The 24,358-nt window shown below is 46.8% G+C and overlaps 2 protein-coding genes across 11 annotated transcripts in view; one reads left to right on the top strand and one right to left on the bottom strand.

The window, feature by feature from the left end:
- Window positions 1–3,759: 3,759 nt before the first annotated feature.
- On the bottom strand, window positions 3,760–6,376 carry JRKL (JRK like). The gene has a single exon (XM_007520738.3). The coding sequence runs from the start codon at window positions 6,316–6,318 to the stop codon at window positions 4,771–4,773; it is 1,548 nt and encodes a 515-aa protein (XP_007520800.1). The 5' UTR covers window positions 6,319–6,376; the 3' UTR covers window positions 3,760–4,770.
- Window positions 6,377–7,210: 834 nt separating this feature from the next.
- Window positions 7,211–24,358, top strand: part of CCDC82 (coiled-coil domain containing 82) — a 23,734-nt gene continuing 6,586 nt past the window's right edge. For 2 of the 10 annotated variants that reach the window (XM_060179700.1, XM_016187135.2), the window contains exons 1-7: window positions 8,077–9,030; window positions 9,478–9,632; window positions 13,965–14,704; window positions 15,140–15,344; window positions 17,962–18,054; window positions 19,983–20,107; window positions 23,598–23,768. In XM_060179700.1, coding sequence (XP_060035683.1) covers window positions 13,979–14,704; window positions 15,140–15,344; window positions 17,962–18,054; window positions 19,983–20,107; window positions 23,598–23,768 — 1,320 coding nt within the window. In that variant the 5' untranslated portion in view covers window positions 8,077–9,030; window positions 9,478–9,632; window positions 13,965–13,978. The other 8 variants (XM_060179698.1, XM_060179697.1, XM_060179693.1 and 5 more) reach the window with 7 other exon arrangements.

Genomic DNA, 24,358 nt, shown 5'->3' with positions numbered 1-24,358 from the left:
CCTTCTCCTTATGGCAACTTCTGTCCTTCTGTCCTTCTGTCCTCTGGACCCCTGGGACGGACGTCGTCTGGTCAGCCAGGCTGCCCTAGCTCTCCTCATAGCAACATGAAGTGATTTTTTCAAAATGTTTTTCTTTTATTTTATTTTAATGAGAAAGAGTAGATAAAGACAGAAAGATACTGAGAGTGACGGATCTGGCACTGCTCAGTTCTGGCTTATGGTGGTACTGGGGATTGAACCTGGGACTTCGGTGCCTCAGGCTTGAAAGGCTTTTGCTGAACCATTAAGCTGTCTCCCCAGCCCAAGTGCTGATTTTTAAGTTGATAGCTTTGCGTGGCCCGAGAATGATGTTATAAATGTCCAGATGACTCTTGGCCCTGCTCTAGAGGGTGGGAAACAGAGACAGAAACAGACAGAAAGAAACAGAGTGAGATCTGTAGCACTACCCCCACCATGGAGCATCCCCCTGTAGGTGGGGACCTGGGGACTTGAACCTGAGACTTTGTATAAGGAATATATATGCTCTCCCAGGTGCCCTATAGTTTATTTTATTATTTTTTTTTCCGGTTTTTTGCCTCCAGGGTTATTGCTGGGGCTTGGTGCCGGCACTAAGAATCTATTCACTGCTCCTGGAGGCTATCTCTTTTTCCATTTTATTGGCTAGGACAGAGAGAAATTGAGAGAGGAGGGGAAGATAGAGATGGGGAGAGAGACACCTGCAGACCTGCTTCACCGCTTGTGAAGTGTTCTCCCTGCAGGTGGGGAGCTGGGATTCGAACTTGGGTCCTTGCGTGGGTCCCTGCGCCACCGCCCAGACCACCTAGTTTATTTTTTATGCAGTGCCAGACCTCCGGCATGTGCAGTGAATAACCACCCCAAGACACTATTTTCTTTTTTCTTTTTTTTTTTTTTAGATGGCAGGGTCCAGGGAGCTCTGCCATACCTGCCATCCAGGATGCTCCTCTGTAGTGTCACTTCTCAAACCCAGGACCACACCTGTTGCAGCAGGTAAGCCATCTCACAGCCCTGTCTTTGGATGTTTTTAAGCCAGATCAGCTCCGGGTGACATGAAGTACATATTCTCCATCAGTATGCTAACCATGCGTGAATGGGTTATTTGTATCACTTTCTTAAAACTCTAGGATTGTATTGTATACAGCAAGTGTTGTTCTGGCTTTATTCCTATTTTTAACCAGTGCCTGCACAACTCCACCACTCCCAACAGCCTTTTTTCTTTTTCCTTCTTTTTGATAAAAGGTGTGAGAGAGGAGAGAGACACAGCAGCATAACTCCACTGAATGAGAAGCATCCCCTATAGGGGCTCCAGTGTGACCCAGGACTAGAACTCGAGCCCTCAAAAATGGTAGCATGGGGTGGGGGGTGATAGCTTAAGCTTTGCACCTGCTTAAGTGCACATGGTGCAAAGCACAAGGACATGTGCAAGGATCCCGGTTTGAGCCTCCCGCTCCCCACCTGCAGGGGCAGGGGTCACTTCACAAGCGGGGAAGCAGGTCTGCAGGTGTCTTGTCTTTCCCTCTCTCCGTCTTCCCCTTCTCTATTTCTCTCTGTTCTATCTAGAAATAACAAAAAGGCGGGGGGGGGGGCGGGAGCCATTAGAGGGGATGTTCTTCCAGGAGTAGTGGATTTGTAGTGCAGGCACTGAGTGAGCCCCAGCAAATACCCTGGAGGGAAAGAAAGAAAGAAAGAAAGAAAGAAAGAAAGGAAGGAAGGAAGGAAGGAAGGAAGGAAGGGAGGAAGAAAGAAAGGAGGGAGGGAGGAAGGGAAAGAAAATGACACTACTCTGACCTTGGGCAGACAACCTCACCAATGTGTCCTGTAACCCCACCTCCCCAGAGCCCTGCCCACTAGCTAAAGATAGAAACAGACTGGCAGTATGGATCCACCTGCCAACGACCATGTTCGGCAGGGAAGCAATTACAAAAACCAGACCTTCCACCTTCTGCCCCCCATAAAGAATTTGAGTCCAAGAGCCAGGTGGTGGCACACCTGGTGAGCAGACACTTTACAGTGCTCAAGTCCCTGGCCCCCACCTGCAGGAAAATCTTTGCAAGCAGTGAAGCAGAGCTGCAGGTATGTCTCTGTCTATCACCCCATTCCCTCTTAATATCTGGCTATCTCTATCTAATAAAGATAATAAAAATTTAGAGGAATTTTGGTCCATTCTCCCAGATTTTGAACCCCAATTCCACAGGGACCAGAAATGTTTGTCATCAGGAATCTGGGGGTCGGGCGGTGGCGCAATGGGTTAAGCGCATGTGGCGCAAAGCGCAGGGACCGGCGTAAGGATCCCGGTTTGAGCCCCCAGTTCCCCACCTGCAGGGGAGTCGCTTCATAGGCGGTGAAGCAGGTCTGCAGGTGTCTATCTTTCTCTCCACCTCTCTGTCTTCCCCTCCTCTCTCCATTTCTCTCTGTCCTATCCAACAACGAACAATAATAATAATAACCACAATGGGGAGTCGGGCTGTAGCGCAGCGGGTTAAGTGCAGGTGGCACAAAGCACAAGGACCGGCATAAGGATCCCGGTTCGAACCCTGGCTCCCCACCTGCAGGGGAGTCGCTTCACAGGCGGTGAAGCAGGTCTGCAGGTGTCTATCTTTCTCTCCCCCTCTCTGTCTTCCCCTCCTCTCTCCATTTCTCTCTGTCCTATCCAACGACAACAATAATAACTACAACAATAAAACAACAAGGGCAGCAAAAGGGAATAAATAATAAATATAATAATAATAATAACCACAACGAGGCTACAACAACAAGGGCAACAAAAGGAGGAAAAAATGGCCTCCAGGAGCGGTGGATTCATGGTGCAGGCACCGAGCCAAGCAATAACCTTGGAGGGAAAAAAAAAAAATTAGAGGAATTTTGGCCCATTCTCCCAGATTTTGAACCCCAATTCCACAGGGACCAGAAATGTTTGTCATCAGGAATCTTTGCTTTTTTTTATACCACCACTGGAAGGGAAGAGGAAGTCAGGCACTGTTTTGCTTAACTGAGAGGGAAGAAGAAAAAAGGAAGCACACGCAGTAGTAATGAGTATAGGAGTGTACATGTGGCTTAGATAGGAAGTGAAGGCAGAGCTGGAAAAATAAATAGAAATGTAATATATATTACTATACATATATATTTGTGACTGCAGTTTCCACTGGAGTGGGGTAGAAATACAGAGCTTTGGTGGTGAAAATGATGTGGAATTATACTTTTATTATTTTATATTTTAAAGGTGAAGCATTTCAGTAAGGAAAGTTAAAAGATGTTTAGAGATGGACTAGTTTTTTTTTTTTTAATTTAGGGTCTGGCATATTGCACCAAAGTAAAAGACTCAGGAGTCAGAGGGGAGGGTTCAGGTCCTGGAACATGATGGCAGAGGAGGACCCAGTAGAGGTTGTATTGTTATGTGTGAGACTGGGAAATGTTATGCATTTCCATAAAATACAAACTAATGTATTTTACTGCTGACTGTAAACCATTAATCCCCCAATAAAGAAATTTTTTTTAAATTTAGGGTCAAAGCCTTCAAGAACTTCGCTTTTGGATTTCAAGCTAAGTTCACAGAGTGAAGTGCACTTTAGTGTCGTATCGTAGTGCACGTACTGAGCTTATTAAGCTGCTTCTAAAACTTAGCCTTTCGTTCTGGAATAATACCGCCTGGCAAGGGTCAAAATGAAGACATGAGGGGATTCCTCAGAACCTGGCCCTTCCCATAATTATGCCTGCTCTCTTCATAAAACAGGTCACAACCTATGACTTATTTAAAATAATACTTTATTTGTCAATTTTTATCAAATAAAAGAGGGAGGTATGACAAGCTTTTTTGAATTCTAGGCATTTTTTTTTAGGTACACGGTAAGAAAAATAATAGCTTTCAAATCCCCAGGATGTCCCCACCACACCTGCAATATGGTGGCTCCCACCACCACAGCCAACAGCAGGAACCTGCAGGACTGCCTGGTGAATGGCCACTGCTGCCGTCAAGTCACACTCATAGCAAAGAGAACCAATGAAGACAAAGTCATGTATTCCCTCCCTATAAATAACCTAAATCCCCCCCAAAACTTACACACACACACACACACACACACACACACTTTCTACAGATGAAAAGATCTAGAATATCTTTGAATATCAGTTTCCCAACAGTTTCCTCACAGATTTGGGAATCACTTCTTAAGACTTCTTTCCCAAAACATTCTCCCCCACTCTTGCCAACTCCCACCTGTGTTAAGAGAACAGAAGTTTGTTTCCTAAGTTATTTTTATAATTCATAGTTTCCTCACTCCTGGACTTGACAACTGTAGATCTCCCTGAAAATTAAAAATAAAGCTATTTCTTACATCACCAGTGCACATGGGGATGCAAAGCTGTTAACCATTTCAGATGGCTAGCTCTAGAAAAGATCACTGTGGCAGTCCACACAAATGAGAAAAATGAAGACTTGAGGGGTGTGAGTGCTCAGTCTACTCGCTATTTTACCTATAACTTGTGCTAGAAGCTCGGGGAAGGGAGAGTTGCGGCCTGCAGGAGTGAAGGCACCTATCCATCCACGTGATCCATCCACGTGGCCTGGAGCTGCCCAGAATCTGCGCCTGACCCTCTGCGCAGAGAAAGGGCCAGCAACAGGTGCGGTGCTACACACACAGCACCCGAGACCCTTCAGATGTGTCCCTACCTGCCCTGTCTGAGAATCCCAAAGAAAGACAACACAAAAGGCCTGATACAAAGAGAGAAAAGTGTTCCGAGGAGCCGGAGACGCCACTAGGGACGGGCATCTACCATCTTCTGCTTGTTACGGATGGTGGCCCGAAGCTTGCGAATCACCAGTCTGTCGGGCAGCACCATGTCGCCCTGCTGCTCCAGGTACTCCAGCAAGCGCTCAGTCCACTGCAGGGCAGCCGCGTGGTCTACGGGCCTTTCTGGGATCAGCTCCGCATCGTCCTCCTCGTTCTCACTGGACTCATCGGTCTGGCCTTGCGCCCGGCGGATGATATCACTGTCCGTCAACACTTCATAGCCGGGCTCTGTGCTGTCCACCTCCAGCCACTTCTCAATGCTCTCGGCCGGCATGTGCTCCAGCCCTTTGGTGTGCTGCAAAATGGTGACCAGGGCAGCGGCCCCTGGCGTCTCGTCCACACCCGGGTCCGAGCCTTCCCTCCCCTCTGGGGCAGGCAGGATCTTCTTCCAGGCTCTGCTGATGGTGGCTGGCTTGACTGCGCTCCAGGCCACAGCCAGCTCGTACAGGGCATCCAGCAGGGTCAGCTTCTTCCAGAAGGACTTGAGGTCGTTGCCTTCTTCCAAGTTGCTCCGGAGCAGCCCCGTGCGGTAGTTCCTCTTCACGGCGGCCATGACCCCCTGGCCCGAAGGCTGGGCCAGGGCGGCCACGCTAGGGGGCAAGTACTTGGCGAATATCTGGCCATCGTCAGAGCGCAGGACGTTCTCGTTGGGGTGCGCCGGGGAGTTGTCCAGCAGGAGCACAGCCTTCTCCTGCAGGCCCCTGGCCCTCAGGTGCTCGCGCACCTGGGGCACGAAGATCTTGTCGAACCACTGGCGGAAGATGGAGAGGTCCATCCAGGCGCCCTTCTGGCTGAAGTAGGACACGGGCAGGTTGGCGGTGTCGGCGGCCTGGAAGGCTCGAGGCCTGTGGGCCCTGCCCACCACGCACAGCCTGAGCTTGTGCAGCCCGGTGGCGTTGGCACAGCACAGCACGGTGACCCTGTCCCCCGGGGGCCCAGCTCTGGCCCTGGGCGGGCACCTCCAGAACAGCCCGGTCTCGTCGGCGTTGTACACCTGCTCGGGCTGCAGGTTCTCGCGGGCCAGGAAGTCGCGCAGGTGCGCGCAGAAGGCACCCAGGGCCGCGCTGTCCACGCGGGGCCGCTGCCCGCCCCGGGCACTGAGGTCACAGATGCTGTGGCGCTGCTTGAAGCGGGTGAGCCAGCCGGCCGAGGGGTTGAAGTCGCCGTCCATGCCCAGGGCGTAGAAGAAGAACTCGGCGCGCCGGGCACACAGCGGGCCGGACACGGGGCGGCCTCGGGCGCGCTGCTGGTTGAACCACTCGAGCATGGCGCGGTCGAGCTCCTCGTACATGGACGGCTTCATGGACTTCCTCTTGGCCAGCAGGCTGCTGGAGTCCGAGCTGCTGGCGTAGGTGATGAGCTTCTCCTTGTTCTTGCGGATGTCACGCACCGTGGTCTCCCCGATGCCGTAGACGACCGCTAGCTGCTTGGAGGACCCGCCGTCCTCCAGCTTCTTGATGATGTCCAGCTTGTCCTTGATGGTCAGCACCACACGCTTCCGCTTCCCCGACATGGCCCGGCCAGTGGGGCTCTGTCTGGGGTCTCCCCTCCACTGGAGTCTCCCCTGGAGTCTGAGGTCTCCCCTGGAGTCTGAGGGAGGGGTCTCCCCTGGAGTCTGGGGTTTCCCCGAAGCCTGGGGTCTCCCCTGGAGTCTGAGGGGGGTCTCCCCTGGAGTCTGAGGGGGGTCTCCCGTGGAGTCTGAGGGGGGTCTCCCCTGGAGTCTGAGGGGGGTCTCCCCTGGAGTCTGAGGGGGGTCTCCCGTGGAGTCTGAGGGGGGGGTCTCCCCTGGAGTCTGAGGCGGGGGTCTCCCCTGGAGTCTGAGGGGGGTCTCCCCTGGAGTCTGAGGGGGGTCTCCCCTGGAGTCTGAGAGGGTCTCCCCTGGAGTCTGAGGGGGGTCTCCCCGGAGTCTGAGAGGGTCTCTTCTGGAGTCTGAGGGGGGTCTCCCCGGAGTCTGAGGGGGGGTCTCCCCGGAGTCTGAGAGGGTCTCCCCTGGAGTCTGAGAGGGTCTCCCCGGAGTCTGAGAGGGTCTCCCCTGGAGTCTGAGGGGGGTCTCCCCTGGAGTCTGAGGGGGGGTCTCCCCGGAATCTGAGAGCGTCTCCCCGGAGTCTGGGTCACCCTGCGGTCTCGGGCGGCTCGAGGACGAGGCCCTGGCCGGGCGGTGTAGGGAGCAGGCCCGGCCCTCAGACACGGCCCCCGGGGGCCATGGTGGGCGGCGGCCTAGCGGAGCCCGCGGACGGCCCAGGGCCCGGCAGAGGAGAGCCGCTTCGCCCGACCCTGACCCTGACCCTGAACCCCAGGCCCGAGCCCACCCGCCGCCCGCGACCCGCAACCCCGCGCAGTCCGCCGCTTCCGGAAGCCGGGCCCCGCCTACTGCCCGCCCCGGGGCGGGACTTCCTGCGATGGCCGGAAGGGGCGGGGCCTATCCAGGCAGAGGCGGAGGAAGAGGCGGCGGTGCTGACAGGTGAGGGCGCGGGCGGCGGGCAGCGGGCGGCTGGAGGCGGCCTCCTCCCCCGGCCGGGAGCGGGAATGAAGGCCGCGGACGCCAACGCGGAGAGGCCGAGGAGCGGAGCAGCGGCTGGGAACCCGGGGCCGCCTCCTGCCCTTCGCTCCGCGCCGCTTCCGGCATCCGGGCCCGCCGCCCGCCCGGGTCCTGCCTAGCGACACGCCCCCGGGACGACGCCGGCAAGACCCCCTCCCACGCCCTGACACCCCTCACGCCCTGTGCCCTGCACCTGCGAGCACCCATGCCTCCCCACAGCACCATGGTCCACAGGACCTGTACCTGTGTCCCGCCTCGCACCTGCCGCCCACCTTCGGGTGCCGGTGACTGTGGCTGCCCGCACCCCTCCGGGGCCTGCGCCTGTGCCTCACAAGGGAGCCAGGTTAGCGTGGCAGGCTGCAGTCGGGCGGCGTCCCCTCCCCTTCCTCTGGCCCTGTTTCGCTTATCTTGGCTCCTGTGCTTCCCACTACACGCCCAGAGCGCGGCCGTGGGGGTCCTGGAGCCTGCTGGCTCCTTGACGCAGCCCCTCCCGAGGCTCGAACCCTTGGGGCCGGGGCACCTGCTGCCACAAGGTGCACGCCCAGCCACCACAGGTGCTGCCACACTGTGCACACCCAGCCACCACAGGTGCTGCCACATGGTGCACACCCAGCCACCACACAGGTGCTGCCACATGGTGCACACCCAGCCACCACAGCTGCTGCTACATGGTGTACACCCAGTCACACAGGTGCTGCCACAGCATACACCCAGCCACCACAGGTGCCACCACATGGTGTACACCCAGCCACCACACAGGTGCTGCCACATGGTGCACACTCAGCCACCACAGGTGCTGCCTCAACACACCCAGCCACCACAAGTGCTGCCACATAGTGTACAACCAGCCATTGCAGGTGCTACCACAACACATCCAGCCACCACAGCTGCTGCCACATGGTGTATACCCAGCCACCGCAGGTGCTGCCACAGCATACACTCAGCCACCGCAGGTGCTGCCCAATGGCTCACACCCAGCCACCATTCCCTGGGCTGCTGTGACTCTCTCCGCACACTGTCACAGGAAAGGAACCTCAAGGAGGGTCAGTGTTTTACACATAGAGACGCAGCCCTCTTGGTGGGGTTTCAGGAGAGGGTTGGGGCCCCACCACCCTTCAGATCCCAAGTGAACCTCCCACCTGATGCTTCATGTGTCCAGCCCAACTTCCTAGACTCAGTCTCTCCTAGAGGGTGCGTTAACCTCCACATCTTGAAGAGAGGATGCTTCTTTGGACCGTAGTTGTGCATTCAGTCAGTTACAGAGCTCCTTACTGCAAGAGAAAGCAGTGTGGACTGCTGCTTTCAGTGAGAACTCCCTGGCAGATGGCAGAGCCCTGCAGTTGTCTTTTACACATAAAACACGGAGGTGGGGTCATGGTATCATCTTCACGTGCTTTCTGGTAGTGCTTTCTGCTGGAGTCTCTCTTGTTTTTCTCTTTGCTTAAAAGTAAGGTGTCATGAAAGAAGCTTGATCAAATCCTCATCCCAGAAATCAAGTCGTGTTTTAAAGAAATGACCCCCATTTGCATGGACACTGTTTTCTAACGGCTGCAAGGTGTCTTGCAAATGATCTAGTGTTTCCCTTCTCATTTCTCTCAGGTCTAGCTCAGCCACCTTCTCCTTCTGTCATCACTTTTCCCTCTGCAGCTAACTTGGTCACTGTGTCCACAATTTAAAAAAAGCCAGGTATATTCAACTTGACTTCTTATTCAATCACAAGACATTTCACGTTATTGATATGTCAATTTTGAAAATGTGGAAGAGAGCCTAGAGATTTGGCCAAATAAAACTTGATTTTGTTTAAATAAAAATTGTTGCCTTAAAAATTCAGTCTTGCAATTTTCCTAATACACACACACATATATATATTTCTTTTTAGAAACTGCCTTTCTTTGAATTCTTTTTTTTTTTTACTTTTGGACTCAATTCCTTAAATTTTGTGAGCAGTGTCAATGAAATGGTAGAGAGAAGTCTACAAATATCCAGCTCTTCTGCACATTCATGTCTTTCCTGTTGGGCCCAGAAGTTTCTGGCCTACTTCATGTGTGCATTGAAATTCAGCTCCATGGTTTAAGAAGCATGTGTGTCAACATTAAACATTTTAATTCTTATTTTTCTGAAATTAAACCTTAGCATGAATGAGAGATAGAATAACGATGTTCAGAGACATGGTTTTTGCTCCCTGTCAAATGTGACCCCACCAGCAGTCCTGGTGTTGCAGTGGACAGGCATCAGGAGGCCTGGCTTCTCAGCCCTGCTTTGTCACTTAACAAGCTGTGTGAACTTTGGTAAGTCCTTTCAACTCTATGTCCTTGCCTTTGATTTTTGTAGAGGAAGATGTCATCTTTTAGCACTATTGTCAGGATTTTAAAATCACATGATGCTGTACTGAAAACTACTATACATGAAGGAGAGGATTTGTTAGTAACTTAAGTGTGAGTCCATAAGTGATGTTAAGAGTGTGACATTCTTCATCTTTCTACCCTCAAAATAGGGACCCTGAGCTTGGTGTAGGTTGGGAGATAATCAGTGTATGTGAAACTGCTCATGAATACTGACAAGACTACCTTTCACGTTAATGTCACTGTTGTCCAGATGTGCTGTAGTGTGTCAACTGAAGCTACACTGGAATGGCCATTTGTTCTCACAAACGTTTTTTCTTTCTCTGTCAATTCAGACATTTATTGGAATGCTTTGCTTTCTTATAACAGTGTAATGTACATGCATGACCAACTTATGCAAATTTAACAATTACATATGAGCTTAACAGAATACATCTTTGTACTTTATGTCTTCAGAATGAAACCTGCCTGGTTAATCTTAATAAAAATTGAACATTAACCTGTTTAAACCCAGAAAGTAGTCATATTATGAAGCAATATGGTATACAAAGAAAATACCCAAACAAATCAAAACTTTGATGAAAACTTATATATTTTAGTGTTTTATTTAGTTATTTATTTTAATGAGAAAGATGCTGAAAGAAAGACATAAAGATCAGATCAATGCTTAGCTCTGGTTTATGGTGGTGCTAAGGACTGATCCTAGGACTTTGGAGCCTCAGGCATTAGAGTCTTTTGTATAACCATCATGCTATATCCCTAGCGTAAAGGGTAATGTATTTTTATTAGTGCTTTAATAATGATTAACAAGATTGCAAGGTAACAGGGGTACAATTCCCACCATCAGAGTTCTGTATCCCATCCTCTCCATTGGAAACTTTCCTATCCTTTATCCCTCTGGGAGGATGGACAAAAGATCTTTATGGGGTGCAGAAGGTGGGAGTTCTGACATATATATATATATATATATATATATATATATATATATATATATATATTCTCCAGGGTTTTCACTGGAACTCAGTGCTGGCACTACAAATCCTCTGCTTCTACAAATCCACTGCTTCTGGAAGCTTTTTTTTTTTTTGTGGATAGGACAAAGAAATTGAGAGGGGAGGGAAAGATAGAGAGGGATAGAGCAAGATAGACACCTGCAGACATGCTTCACCACTTGTGAAGCGACCCCCCCCACAGGTGGGGAACTGGGGGCTCAAACCAGGATCTTTGTGTGGGTCCCTAGGCTTTGTACTATGTGTGTTTAACTGGGTGTACCACCACCCAGCCCTCTTGTAATGTATTTATTATTTATTTATAAAATGGAAATATTGACAAGACCATAGGATAAGAGGGGTACAATTCCACACAGTTCCCACCACCAGAACTCCATATCCCATCCCCTCCCTGATAGCTTACCTATTCTTTGTCCCTCTGGGATTATGGACCCAGGATCATTATGGGGTGCAGAAGGTGGAAGGTCTGGCTTCTGTAATTGCTTCCCTGCTGAACATGGGCGTTAGAAGGTCAATCCATACTTCCAGCCTGTCTCTCTCTTTCCATAGAGGGGTAGCGGTCTGGGGAGGCAGGGTTTATGACACATTGGTGGGGTCATCTGCCTAGGAAAATCAGGCTGGCATCATGGTACCATCTGGAACCTAGTGGCTGAAAAAGAGTTAAGATATAAAACAGAACAAATTTTTGACTAACCATAAACCTAAAGGCAAGAATATTGCAAATGAAGATTTGAGGTCTCCATTTTAGAAAAAGCTGGTAGGTCTATTTTAGGTATATTCCAAGGGGCCCAATGACTTTACTAGTTTTTGCCTGAGCTTGCCATCTAATATGCAGGTGAACCCAAGTTATTGTCTGGGAGATGTTGTCATAGGTGGAAAAAGGACTAGAAAACTGGATCAGGGAAGAGAGAAGTTCCCAAATATGGGAAAATATATAAATATTGTTAACTGTAAGCCCCATCGATTTGATCTGGGGCCCATATTTTTAAAACATTAATTTAACTACATAAATAGAGATCTTAACTAATCAGAATAAGTCTTGTGACATGCAAATCCAAGTGTAATTTCACATAGAAGATTTGACCTGTTGATTAGAATGTTAGATTGCTGTTACAGTGTTGACTGCCATCGCTGCTACTGCCGGCAAACGCTAGAAGAAGAACTGTTACTGCCATAAAGTCATCCTTCAACTTATACGAGAAAGATGATTTCTAATGAGTAATCCCCAGTTCCCTTATTGTGATTTTAAATGAGGTATTTCTATTACAGAAATGATCCCATTACCTGAGAAGCACTGTAGAATCTGTAAAATCATATGAGTACATAGTCTTCCCTCCAAATAGTAGTCCTCTTGGAGAGCTCATGGGGCTCAAGCAGTATTGCTGTTGCTCAATAAGTGTTTGCTATTCTGTTTTGGAAACCAACTTTAGAGACTGCACACATTTAAGAAACATCTGTCATGGCTGTTGTTTTTTTTAAGATTTTTTAAATACTTATTTCCTATTTGTTGCTCTAGTTTTTTTATTGTTGTTGTTATTGATGTCATCATTGTTGAATAAGACAGAGAGAAATGGAGAAAAGAGGGGAAGACAGGGGGAGAGAAAGACACCTGCAGACCTGCCTGTGAAGCAACTCCCCTGCAGGTGGGGAGCCAGGGGGCTTGAACCGGGATCCTCACACAGGTCCTTGCGCTTTGTGGCACGTGTGCTTAACCACTACGCTACTGCCCAACTCCTGGGCATTCATTTTTATCTTTTGACATTGGATTTCATTTCTGGAAGCTACTAACTTTAGTCCCCTGTAACAGGTCAAGAGAGTGAATATTTGGGGGGTGTGGTGGGAAGACAGCATAATGGTTCTGCAAAGAGACTCTTCTGACTGAGGCTCTGAGTTTCTAGGTTCAGTCTCCAGCACCATCATCGGCCAGAGCTGAGCAGTGCTCCGGTGTCTCTATCTACCTATCTATCTATCTATCTATCTATCTCTATCTCCGCCTCTCTCATTAAAGCAAATAACATATTTTTTAAAAATCAAAGTGAATATTTAAACCACTCTGGCATAAAAAGTAAAGTGTTCTTATTTTAATATTTCTGATGCTGTGGTTTATAGAAAATCCTCACGAGTACCTGTGCTGTGGTATGGTATAGTGAGGTTGATGAGTCGATTACTTTGAAGGAGCCTTCGCTGAGCACACAACCACTAGTGCCTATATTGTGAGGTCAGTCTCATAACATTGTGATCTTTGTTTTCCTTAGCAACCACAGAAGTATATATCCACCAGAGTTTCTCTAGTTATAGTACTTGCCTGCTTGTCCCTTTCCAACATTCTTGTGACCATTTTAACGGCGCTTACCTTTTTCTGAGTGGGAAACTTAGAGCATTTATTTTCCTTCCCAGTGCCATGCTCTGCTTCTCCATGAAACTTTTTGTTTTGTTTTGTTTTTCCATCTGACTACATTATTGGACTGTTAGTAAGTTTTCTGCTGAATTCTATTCTGTCTTTACCTCTGAGTCCTCTAAAGTCATTTCCCGTTTGCTAAGTGATCTGAATGGTTAGGCTGTCTCAGTTTTGGCACTTATGTCACTTGCTACATTATTAGTCCATATCAGCTGGTTGATCCTGTGTTAGAACTCATTTCACTTTGCTTCTTTGAATCATTCTGGAACGAACTCTCACTCTATTATCTACTTGTCTCTTCTTTCTCACGCTAGTGTACTGCCTTTGTTCCCTCACACCTTTTTTACTCAGACTTGCTAAACATGCCATTTTGTTTCAGTGCCAGAATTTTGGTCCTGAAGTCCCTTTTTTCTTTCTTTGTGCTCATATATAACCTGCTCTCCACAAAGTCTGTCAGATCCTTATGTCTTCAACAAACTCTTCTGTGAAGTGCTTGCATACTGATCTTCCTGTATCCTTAGACATTCATCACAGTTATTTCTATCATTCATCTGATACTAAATGAGCACTGTTTTGCATTTCCTTTCTATATATGTGTTTTCATCCTACACATGAATAATGACAGGACTATGCTGTTTCTGTGTATCCCTCTGAGCAGAACACAGAGCACAATTCTAATGTGTTCACATACTTAATTCAGATGGTCAGTAAGTTGTTTTGAAAGCTGCTCTATCTTCACTCAAATATCATCTATGGTCTTACCTTTGTGAACCATTTCATAACACCAAATAAATAGAGCTTATCCCATAAATGTATTCACTTTTATAACCTGGTGACTGTTATTATATTCCCGATAACTTTATTTTGTAGAAGCTTAAGTGAAAATGGTACATGTCAGAAGACATGAGACAAGGAAAAGTTCTAAAATGCCAGAGCATGGGCAGAAGTCCCGAGTTGATTGGAGGCGGACTAAAAGAAATAGTATCTTCCAAATATGTGACAGTGATGAAGACCTAGACAGCGATGAAGGCCTTGACAGTGAGGAGAGTGTCGACAGCAGTGAGAGTGTTGACAGCCAGGAGGAACAAGAGCTTGAGATTCCCCAGGAGCCAGGTGGTAGTAAACAGCCAGGAAATGGAAGGCAGCCTGAGCCAGCTTGCGCTGAGCCTGGGGTAAACAGCCGTGAGCATCTCCCTCACCCTGGCAGCTCTTTGGCATGTGCAGAGGAAAAGGACAAAGCTAAACACGGAAGCCTGGACCTAGCAGATCACGAGCAGCCTTCAGGTCTAGCAGACAGTGTTCTGGGCAGAGCCCCAGGGCCAGCCACTGAGGAGGATGGGGAAGAGGAGCGGGTCCATCGTGGGCGGAGGAGAAGGGTCTCTTCCGTGATGGACGACAGTGATGACAGCGACGGCAGTGACATTCTGGTCAGGAAAATGGGTGTGAAGCGGCCGCGCCGCATAGTTGAAGATGAATGCTCTTCTGTGGACTTGGATCAGAAAACCCCAGAGCAGGCTTCAGCTGCACGGAAACGAGAGCAACTCCAGAAACTAAAAGAACTCTCAAAGCAGAGATCCCATCAGAGATGCAATAGTAGTAGAGATTTTGAGGTGTGTTGTCCTATTTTATGGGTTTTGTTACTATGTGATGCTTTCACTTGAAGGCGTAAATGTTTGCAAAAGGGAAGCCGGGCTGTATGTCAAGTACTCTTCAGTGTGTTTGAGTGCACTGTTGTATTTAATCTGTTTTACCATGAGCCTCTCAGCCCATAATGCTTTTGAAATTGGGAAACTTTGTTTGGTATGGTCTTTTATAGTCTCAATTTCTGATGAAAATCTTAATAACACTCATTAGATGGTTTCCTCTAATTACCAAGGTAAATTATCTCCTTTCTGATATCAAAATGTCAACATATAGTATGCAATTATGAGATTAATTTGTTTGGAGCATTTGCTTTGGTTTCAGATATAATCTTTCAATTACAGATCTGTAATGAAAGTTCTATTTTACTGCGGGAAAAAAAAAACATGTTTTCTTTTAATTAGGATTCAGAAAAGGAATCTTCCCCAAGCAATGATGAAAGTGAGAAGAAAGATGAAGAGGAGGACTATGAATATGATGCAGAGGGAGATCACTATGTTTGTGATGGCTTTGTAGTACAAGATGAGGAGGGAGATGAAGAAAACAAAAGCCAGCAAGGAGAAAAACTGATCACATCACAGCTGAAGCTAGTAAAGCAGAATTCTCTCTGTAAGTTAAATGTTGAGAAAATGTTTAATGGAATGGTCTAGTCATGATACAGCACAAACAGCATGCTCTGAACTGTTGATTAGAGACTATAGTTTCATTTTCAGGTAACTCATTCTGACAATAGTTTCTTTTAGGAGTTTCAGAAACTTTACATGCTTAAACATCTTTGAGGCTCTCAAAGAGCTTTTATGTCTGTGGATTATAGATGTCAGCATCTACTACTACAGAAGTACAGGCTGTGGATTGGGTGGTAGTACAGCAGGTTAAGTGCACATGACGTGAAGTGCAAGGACCTGCGTAAGGATCCCAGTTCGAGCCCCCGGAACCTCACCTGCAAAGGGGTCGCTTCACAAGCAGTGAAATAGGTCTGCAGGTGGCTATCTTTCTCTCTCCTTCTCTGTCTCCCCTTTTCTCTCAATTCCTCTCTGTCCTATCTAACAACAACAACATCAACAGCAACAATAAAAAAAAAATGGGAAAAAATGGCCTCCAGGAGCAGCAGATTCATAGTGCAGGCACAACACATGGAAGCACTGTACAACAATAAGAGGCAGCTCTGTGAATGGTGGAGTAGTGCTATGATTTCTCTCCTCTTGTCTCTCTCTCCTTCTTTGTCTCTTTCTGTTTGAAACTGAAAGAACACAACTCTGTCAGGAGCAGTGGAATTGTATAGGGAGGAGTTCCCCAGTGGCAAACAAAACAAACCCCCCCAAAAAATATGTTGTGGTGTGTGTGTGTGTGTGTGTGTGTGTGTGTGTATGATGCACACTCATGAATGAGTGTGATGAGTAAAGTAAGAGTTAACATGGATAGATGTGGGTGAGATTGCGCTCACCGGGTATTGAGCAGATGCTTATTGAGCAGATGCTTATTGAGCAGATGCTTATTGAGCACCTGCTAGGGTCCTGGCACAGAAGACTCCTGCCTATGTTGCTGAACGTGTAATTGGAGATACTGGTGAGGAGCAGACAGGTAGCACCACAGCCTATGCCTCCAACTACTGATGACTTCCTGCCAGGATGAAGTCAGGGTGAGGTGATAGCCTGATGAAGGGGAGGGGAGTCTGTTAGGTGGCAGGTGGTCTCTCTAGAGTTGACTGACCTAGGGGACCAGGCAGTGGCTCACTTAGTACTAAGTGCAAGGACCCTTGCAAAGATCTGGGTTTGAGGCCCCAGCTCCCCACCTGCAGAGGGAAAGTTTTGCAAATGGTGAAGCAGGACTGTAGGTGTCTCTCTTTCTCTCTCCCCCTCCTCTCGCAATATCTCTGTCTCTAGCCAATAATAAAGAAAAACTTAAAATCATGCACTGACACTTTAATATATCCAGCAGTTGATGAGAATCTAGTGAGACCAACTCTCTTGAAATAATGTTTCATTTACAAAGTATGCTCCATTGATTAAGCATATTCATGAATGAACATAAATAGTTCTTTAGTACCTTTCACTAGCCGTAGGCCCTAAGGTTCCAGGGCCCCAGTGCAAATTATCTACTCTTGTCATTTACCTTTCTTGCTGTTTTATTCTGGTTACTTTAGTATTCCTATAAGGTGTTTCCTTAGAGAAGAATGCATACTAAAAATTCCCTTTAACATCTAAAAAATGAGTCATACAGTCCTTGAAATAAATGTAAGTGGTTTCTTTGTGTTTGATTCTATCCTTTTTACTCAACTGAAAGCAAAGTCAAAACTCACTCATGGGTGTTAATAATAGTCTTATTTTGCTTTAATCCCTTGCCAAGCATCTGCCACTTTTCCGGAAATACCAGGGCTGATCAGACTTCACAGGTTCCTAGAGGAGGCGTTAACAATGGATCAAGAGAGTGGTCCAGGAGGTGGTGCAGTGGTAAAGCTTTGGACTCTCAAGCAAGAGGTCCCAAGTTTGATCCCCGGCAGCACATGTGCCAGAGTGATGTCTGGTTCTTTCTCTCTCCTCCTAGCTTTCTCATAAAGAATGGATCAAGAATGGGACTCTGTTTGACAGAGAATATTTCCTACACCACAGTCCCAGAGAGGGAGTAGGGACTATAGGCTGGCCATCAAAACAGATGATGACGATGCCACGGACCAGAAGGACTTAGTGAGGAAGTAGGGTTATGTACTTGGCATGGGGAAGAGACAATGGGACTTTTCTACATTGACATGGAGATCCCTGAGTCTGGGACAGCTGAGAGGAAGATGGAGTTTGTGTAGCCACTGGGGTTCTGGCTGGGGCAGCGATCTCCTGCACTGTCATATGAGTAGCGTGCTTTATGGATGAGGAAGATGGAGCCTCACTGATGTATTGGATAATCCACCTGAGAGCTTTCTGATATGCTCTCAGTGTGAGGCTAATAATTCAGCTTAGGTACAAAATGGCTGACTTTGCACTTTTCATGACACATGTCTTAATAGTCCATGAACCATTTGAATCAATCTGAAACATGAAAATTTGGACTAGAAGTCAGCTAATCTGAAAAATGGAGATATTTTTAGTGACTAGATAAGGGCATTACTGAGAGCTCTAAAATTAAGACTTTTAAATTCTTTCTCCTAGATATAGTAACAGTATCTTTATCTTAATGAAAGGAAAGTCTTATAATGTTTTATTTCCTCCATCCTAATATTAAACATTAATTTCAGATTCTTTCAGTGATCACTATACTCACTTTGAAAGAGTTGTGAAGGCTTTTTTGATCAATGCTCTAGACGGATCATTTCTGGGATCACTGTATGGTAAGTTCACTTCAGCTGGACACTGCAGTTCCTTTTCTAGTTTTTTAAGCAGTATTACTGTTTTAAATATACATACATAAGTGTTTTATCTAAAAAATGTTAGTGATGAAAAACAGTGAGCGAATGTGTGTGTGAGCATGTGTACATGAGTGTATGTGTGTGTGTCAGAGAGAGAGAGACAGGAAAGCAGCAGGGTAGTTTGATGTCCACATGTGAGTCAGCATCTCTGAGTCTCTTGAATCCACAGAAAGTGGTAGACTACTAGCTGGCCCAGTGCACTGTCCACGTTCCTCCTCATTAGGCTTTCCCACATACTAGAGAAGCATTTCCACTAGGCTGCTCACTCCTATTTGCCACTCCCTTATCCAGAGTAAGGTGACAGTCATGTGAACTCACTCTTTTTAAAAATATGTATTTTCTTTCTCTTTTATTTATTATTTTTCTTCTTTTTTTACTAGATAGGACAGAGAGAAATTGAGAGCAATAGGGAAAATAGAGGAGAGAGATACCTGCAGCCCTGCTTCACCACTTGTGAAGCTTCCCCCACAGGTGGGGCTCAACCTGGGTCCTCACACATGGTAACATATGTGCTTAACAGGTTGCACCACCAACCAGCCCCCCACTCTCAGGTTTCAATCATATAGAAATCTGTTCCATCCACTTTCACAGGCGTATGAAAGAAGCCATGCTTTCATGTGCACCTTGCACTAATGTTTATTATACTATACTGGCACTTATAAACTATAAAAGGACTGGGTGATAGCTCACCTGGTAAAGCACACACTTTGCCACATTCAAAGGCCCGGCTTTGAGTCCCCAGCATCACATGGAAGCACTGTACAACAATAAGAGGCAGCTCTGTGAATGGTGGAGTAGTGCTATGATTTCTCTCCTCTTGTCTCTCTCTCCTTCTTTGTCTCTTTCTGTTTGAAACTGAAAGAACACAACTCTGTCAGGAGCAGTGGAATTGTATAGGGAGGAGTTCCCCAGTGGCAAACAAAACAAACCCCCCAAAAAAATATGTTGTGGTGTGTGTGTGTGTGTGTGTGTGTGTGTATGATGCACACTCATGAATGAGTGTGATGAGTAAAGTAAGAGTTAACATGGATAGATGTGGGTGAGATTGCACTCACTGGGTATTGAGCAGATGCTTATTGAGCACCTGCTAGGGTCCTGGCACAGAAGACTCCTGCCTATGTTGCTGAACGTGTAATTGGAGATACTGGTGAGGAGCAGACAGGTAGCACCACAGCCTATGCCTCCAACTACTGATGACTTCCTGCCAGGATGAAGTCAGGGTGAGGTGATAGCCTGATGAAGGGGAGGGGAGTCTGTTAGGTGACAGGTGGTCTCTCTAGAGTTGACTGACCTAGGGGACCAGGCAGTGGCTCACTTAGTACTAAGTGCAAGGACCCTTGCAAAGATCTGGTTTGAGGCCCCAGCTCCCCACCTACAGGAGGGGACGCTTCACAAGCAGCAAAGCAAGTGTGCAGGTGTCTGTCTGTCTCTCTTCCTCTATCTCCCCCTTCTCTCTCAATTTCTCTCTGTCCTGTCCAATAAAAAGAGAAAATGTCAGCCAGGAGCAGTGGATTCGTAGTGCTGGCAGGGCGTCCCAGGATTTCAGGGGCTGACACCGTGCCACTGGGTGTGGTAGCCCTTTGGAGACAGAGTACAGAGCATGGTGAGTGTGGAGTCAGTCAGGATGTGCTTCTTTAGGCAGTACGCCTGCCTATTCCCTAGAATTCTCATGGGATGAGCTTTTTTTTTTATTATTATTATTCATTACACTTTCTTCTTAATTTAAGATGCTTCTAACCAGCTAACTGAATATCTTCCTAAAACTATAGGAAGAAGGAAGTCCTTCAGTGTTTTCAACTGGGTGACTATTTAAAGGGCAAAGAGAGTGTCTTTGTTTTTCACTTCAACAGATGGGACCCGGCAGAAATCATATGCTCAAGATATGCTGACATCGCTCCATTATTTGGATAACCACTTTGTGCAGCCCCGGCTTGAGAGCCTAGTTTCCAGAAGCCGCTGGAAAGAACAGTATAAGGTGTGCAGCTCTATCTGTGTTGGGATCCCAGGGGGGCAGGTCCTAAGGGGTGCAATGGACACCTCTCAGGGCTTCAATATCCAGTCAAACTGAATAAAAAACAAATTCACGATCTAAATTACTGGAATTTATCTTTGTTAAATAATCCACACGTTGCTTCTCCTGCCATCTGCTATTGTTTTAATCATTCACACTAATCTTATCTATTCAATAATTAAGTACCTCCAAAGGAGGAGTAAATTTAGAGCAACTTAAGGGTTATCCATCTAGGAAAATGAGGGGGTTGTCTCACAGGGTGTCACTTGTTATTTCAGAAAAAAGAAAGTTCCATAATCGAAGAAATTTGAAAGCAGTGGGTTCAAGTTCAAGTGCAGGACTTTTAAACATGACTGCTTGAATCTGTACTAAAGTCAAGGGAGCACAGTAGGACAAAACACTTCCAGATCTTTGACTTACTCTGAGGCTTTCTCACAAAAATAAATGTCACCTCCATAAACTGATCTTGATGGATTGAAACTCCAGTTACAAAATCTGCCTGGTCTTTAACATGCTTCTTCACCTTAAGACTGTATAACACTACCTATTTAATTAATGAAAGCAACATTTTAATTTATAAGACTTATTGGATCTTGCATTCTCTAGATTTCTATAATCTCTAATATTACTATGTTTCTAGAATATTCTTTTTGGTCCTACTTCTGTATTTTTTTGTCCATTTTTTCCTATGATCTTGCTTTCTTTTCCTTTCATATATGTATACCCTTTTGTTGCCCTTGTTGTTTATTGTTGTTGTAGTTATTGTTATTGTTGATGTCGTTGTTGGATAGGACAGAGAGAAATGGAGAGAGGAGGGGAAGACCGAGAGAAAGACAGACACCTGCAGACCTGCTTCACCGCCTGTGAAACGACTCCCCTGCAGCTGGGGAGCTGGGGGCTTGAACCGGGATCCTTACGCCAGTCCTTGCGCTTTGCACCACCTGCGCTTAACCTGATGTGCTACCACCCAACCCCCTACTTCTGGATTTTTGTCCTAATGACTAGCAAAAGGCAAAATGTCCAAATAATAGACCTTCTGGTTCTTTTCAGTCCTTACACTGGTCTTGTGCGCTTAACCCGCTGCCCTACTGCCCAGCCCCCCTAGGCAAAGTGAGTTCTAACATGTCTGTTTTCACCATTCTTTAGTAGGGAATAGTAGAAAAATCAACATACTTTCTTTTGGAATATTTTCTGGGAAATGGGTCTCCATCCAGTGTGGTCTGTTCTCTCCCTCTCTCTCTCTCTCTCTCTCTCTCTCTCTCTCTCTCTCAACTGACATAATACTTTTACTTCCTTTATTTTTCTTTCTTTTACTTGATTTCTGAGATTCAGTGTCTGCGCAGCTTCACCATTCCCTGCAGCCTTTTGTCCCCCTTTTTGATTGAGAGGGGAAAGATGAAGCCAGAGAGAGTGTGTGAGGAGGAAGGAGAGAGTACTGCAGCACTTGTGAAGCTTTCCCACTGCAGGTAAGAGCCAGAAACTTGAAACTGGGTCCTCCTGTATGGTAATGTGCCAATACAGTATTTTTTGGTTACTACTCATACTTTTCCATTTTTTTTTTTTTGCCTCTAGGGTTATTGCTGGGGCTCAGTACCTACACCATGAATCCACTGCTCCTAGAGGCCATTTTTTCCCCTTTTTGTTGCCCTTATTGTGGTTATTATTGTTGTTGTTGATGTCATTTGTTGTTGGATATGACAGAGAAATGGAGAGAGGAGGGGAAGACAGAGTGGGGGAGAGAAAAACCTGCAGACCTGCTTCACCACCTGTGAAGTGACTCCCCTGCAGGTGGGGAGCCAGGGACTCGAACAGGGATCCTTACACTGGTCCTTGAGCTTTGTGCCATATGCGCTTTACCCACTGCACTACCGCCCAACCCCCACTTCTCTTTTTTTTTAATTAATTACTAGCTCATCGATAGGAAAAAGAAGCAAAATGAAATCTCCCAGGAACATGACAGCATGACAGGGATGATAATTCATACATGTGTGGAAGAAGAAACTTTTCTTCCTAGTTTGATTTTTTTTATCTTAGTAGCCTAAATTACATATATATTTTTCTTACTTTAAAATATCTTTTTTTTTTTTGGCTTCTAAAGTTATCACTGGGGCTCGGTGCCTGCACCACAAATCCAGTGCTCCTGGAGGCTATTTTTTCCCTTTTGTTGCCCTTGTTGTTTTATCATTGTTGTGGTTATTGTTGTTATTGATGTCATTGTTGTTGGACAGGACAGTGAGAAATGGAGAGAGGAAGGAAAGACAGAGAGGGAGAAAATGTTAGACACCTGCAGACCTGCTTCACCACTTATGAAGCGACCTCCCTGCATGCTGGGCTAGCGTGAGGGTGTTTCTTCCTGGGCACATGCTCTATAGGTTGGAGAGAACTCAACCTGAGCCAACCTGGGCTGGTGCTTAATCAGCGACACGGGAGAGAGACCAGGAACTCATGGCGGAGTGGGAACGCAATGTGTCTTTATTGATCAGAGACAACGCTTTTATGTATTTTGAACTGGAAATGGCAAGTCGGAAAAGGAAATGGCTAGGAAAGAGGATGGAGAAAAGGAAAGAGTAGGAAGGTAGAAAGCTTCCATAGCAACTGTTGCAAAGGTTTTAACCAGTGGGATTAACTAATACCCTGCAGGCAGGGCGGGTCTCAGGCAAAACAATGATTATGTAAATAGACCATAGTATCAGCAATGGAGGATGGAGCAGAGCGGGGGTGGGGTGGGGGGGTTGGCTTAAGGCTCAACATCTCCCCCTTTCTTTTTATCTAATGGCCATAGCCTCAGGAATGCGGGGTGCTTTGTGAGGCAGGGAGTCTGATAGGACGAGGCACACCTTTGGGGTTACTACTGTCCCTCGTTGCTCAACCTCTCAGTAGAGAAAGAGACTAACAGGATAGACGCATTTCTCAGGTTCAAGCCCTGCCAAGCTCAACCACATCCTCACAATTTCCTGATGCCTGCGGGTAGGGAGCCGGGGGATGGAACTGGGATCCTTATGCTGGTCCTTGTGCTTCGTGCCATGTGCACTTAACCTGCTGCACTACTGCCCAACCCCCACTTTAAAATGTCTTATCAGACCTCTACTTTGCTCAGTATTAACAAGTTCTAGTGTGGAGGCCTGACAGTAGCATACCTGGTTATGTGCACATGTTACAAAGTGCAAGGACTCTGGTTCTTCAAACCCCTGGTCCCCAACTGCAGGAGGAAAGCTTCACAAGTGGTGAAGCAAAGCTGCAGGTGTCTCTCTGTCTCTCTCTCTTTCTCCTCCTTCCCTCTCAATTTCTCTCCGTTTCTGTCCAACAATAAATAAATAAAATAAAGAGAAGCTCTTGTTTGTCTGCTTTTAGGTTTCCTCATATGACTGTGTTTCTTAATATTGCTTGTAACTTGGTTGGGTCCTTTCTGTTTTATGTCTCCTGTGAAGCTTCATTACACTTGTAATTGTTTCAGGAACGGGTAGAGAACTATTCGAGTGTGAGCATCCAAGTCAAGAACCCTGAGAACTGCTCCTGCCAGGCTTGTGGACTGCACCGCTACTGCAAGTTCTTTGTGCACCTGTCAGGAGAGCTGTACAACACCAAGACCATGGAGACAGATGACTTCATGTCACACGATAAGCAGGTGCCATCCCTTCTCCATGTCTAGAAAGTTGGAGTGAATGGTTTTACAAAAATAGTCCTAAGCTACTTTTCAAAATGAAAAGAAGCACTAGGAGAAGGGGCAAGAGTGTGGGGGTGGGAAGGGGAGTATATTGCATGTGGACAATACCTTGTGCCTATTGAAGTGCTTATTCTCTAAATGAACAGCCTGCAGCGGGAGGATGAGAGGTAGTGAAAAAAGAGACAGTGGCAGGCCTCACAAATACCGCAGCTGGCTTCCAGATCACAGCAAGGAAGTGGATAGCACAATAAAGGGAGTCACTTAGATGCTTCAGTTTCCCAGAGAACATGGAAGTTATGTCTGCTTGGGGCTGGGAAGGTAGCTTAGCTTTAGAGTACAAGACGCACATGTCAGAGGGCCCTGGTTCAGGTCCTGGTATTGCACACATCAGACCTGAGTCGTGCTTTGGCCACTCTCTCTCACACTCTTATAAATAGAATAATCTTTCAAAGTCAGACTTACACTAGACTGTAGTCTGTTAGATGTGCAGTTGCAGTGGCGTCCATATGTTGAAACGATTAATTTATTGGTGAAAGAGTGCTAGCCATGAC

Source organism: Erinaceus europaeus, chromosome 20 (assembly GCF_950295315.1).
Source record: "Erinaceus europaeus chromosome 20, mEriEur2.1, whole genome shotgun sequence".
Lineage (NCBI taxonomy): Eukaryota > Metazoa > Chordata > Mammalia > Eulipotyphla > Erinaceidae > Erinaceus > Erinaceus europaeus.
The sequence above is the reverse complement of the archived record's forward strand: the minus strand, read 5'-3'. Positions and strand labels throughout refer to the sequence as shown.

Excerpts from the sequence above, each read along its gene's own strand:
- JRKL (XM_007520738.3), bottom strand. The coding sequence starts at position 6,318 with ATGTCGGGGAAGCGGAAGCGTGTGGTGCTGACCATCAAGGACAAGCTG.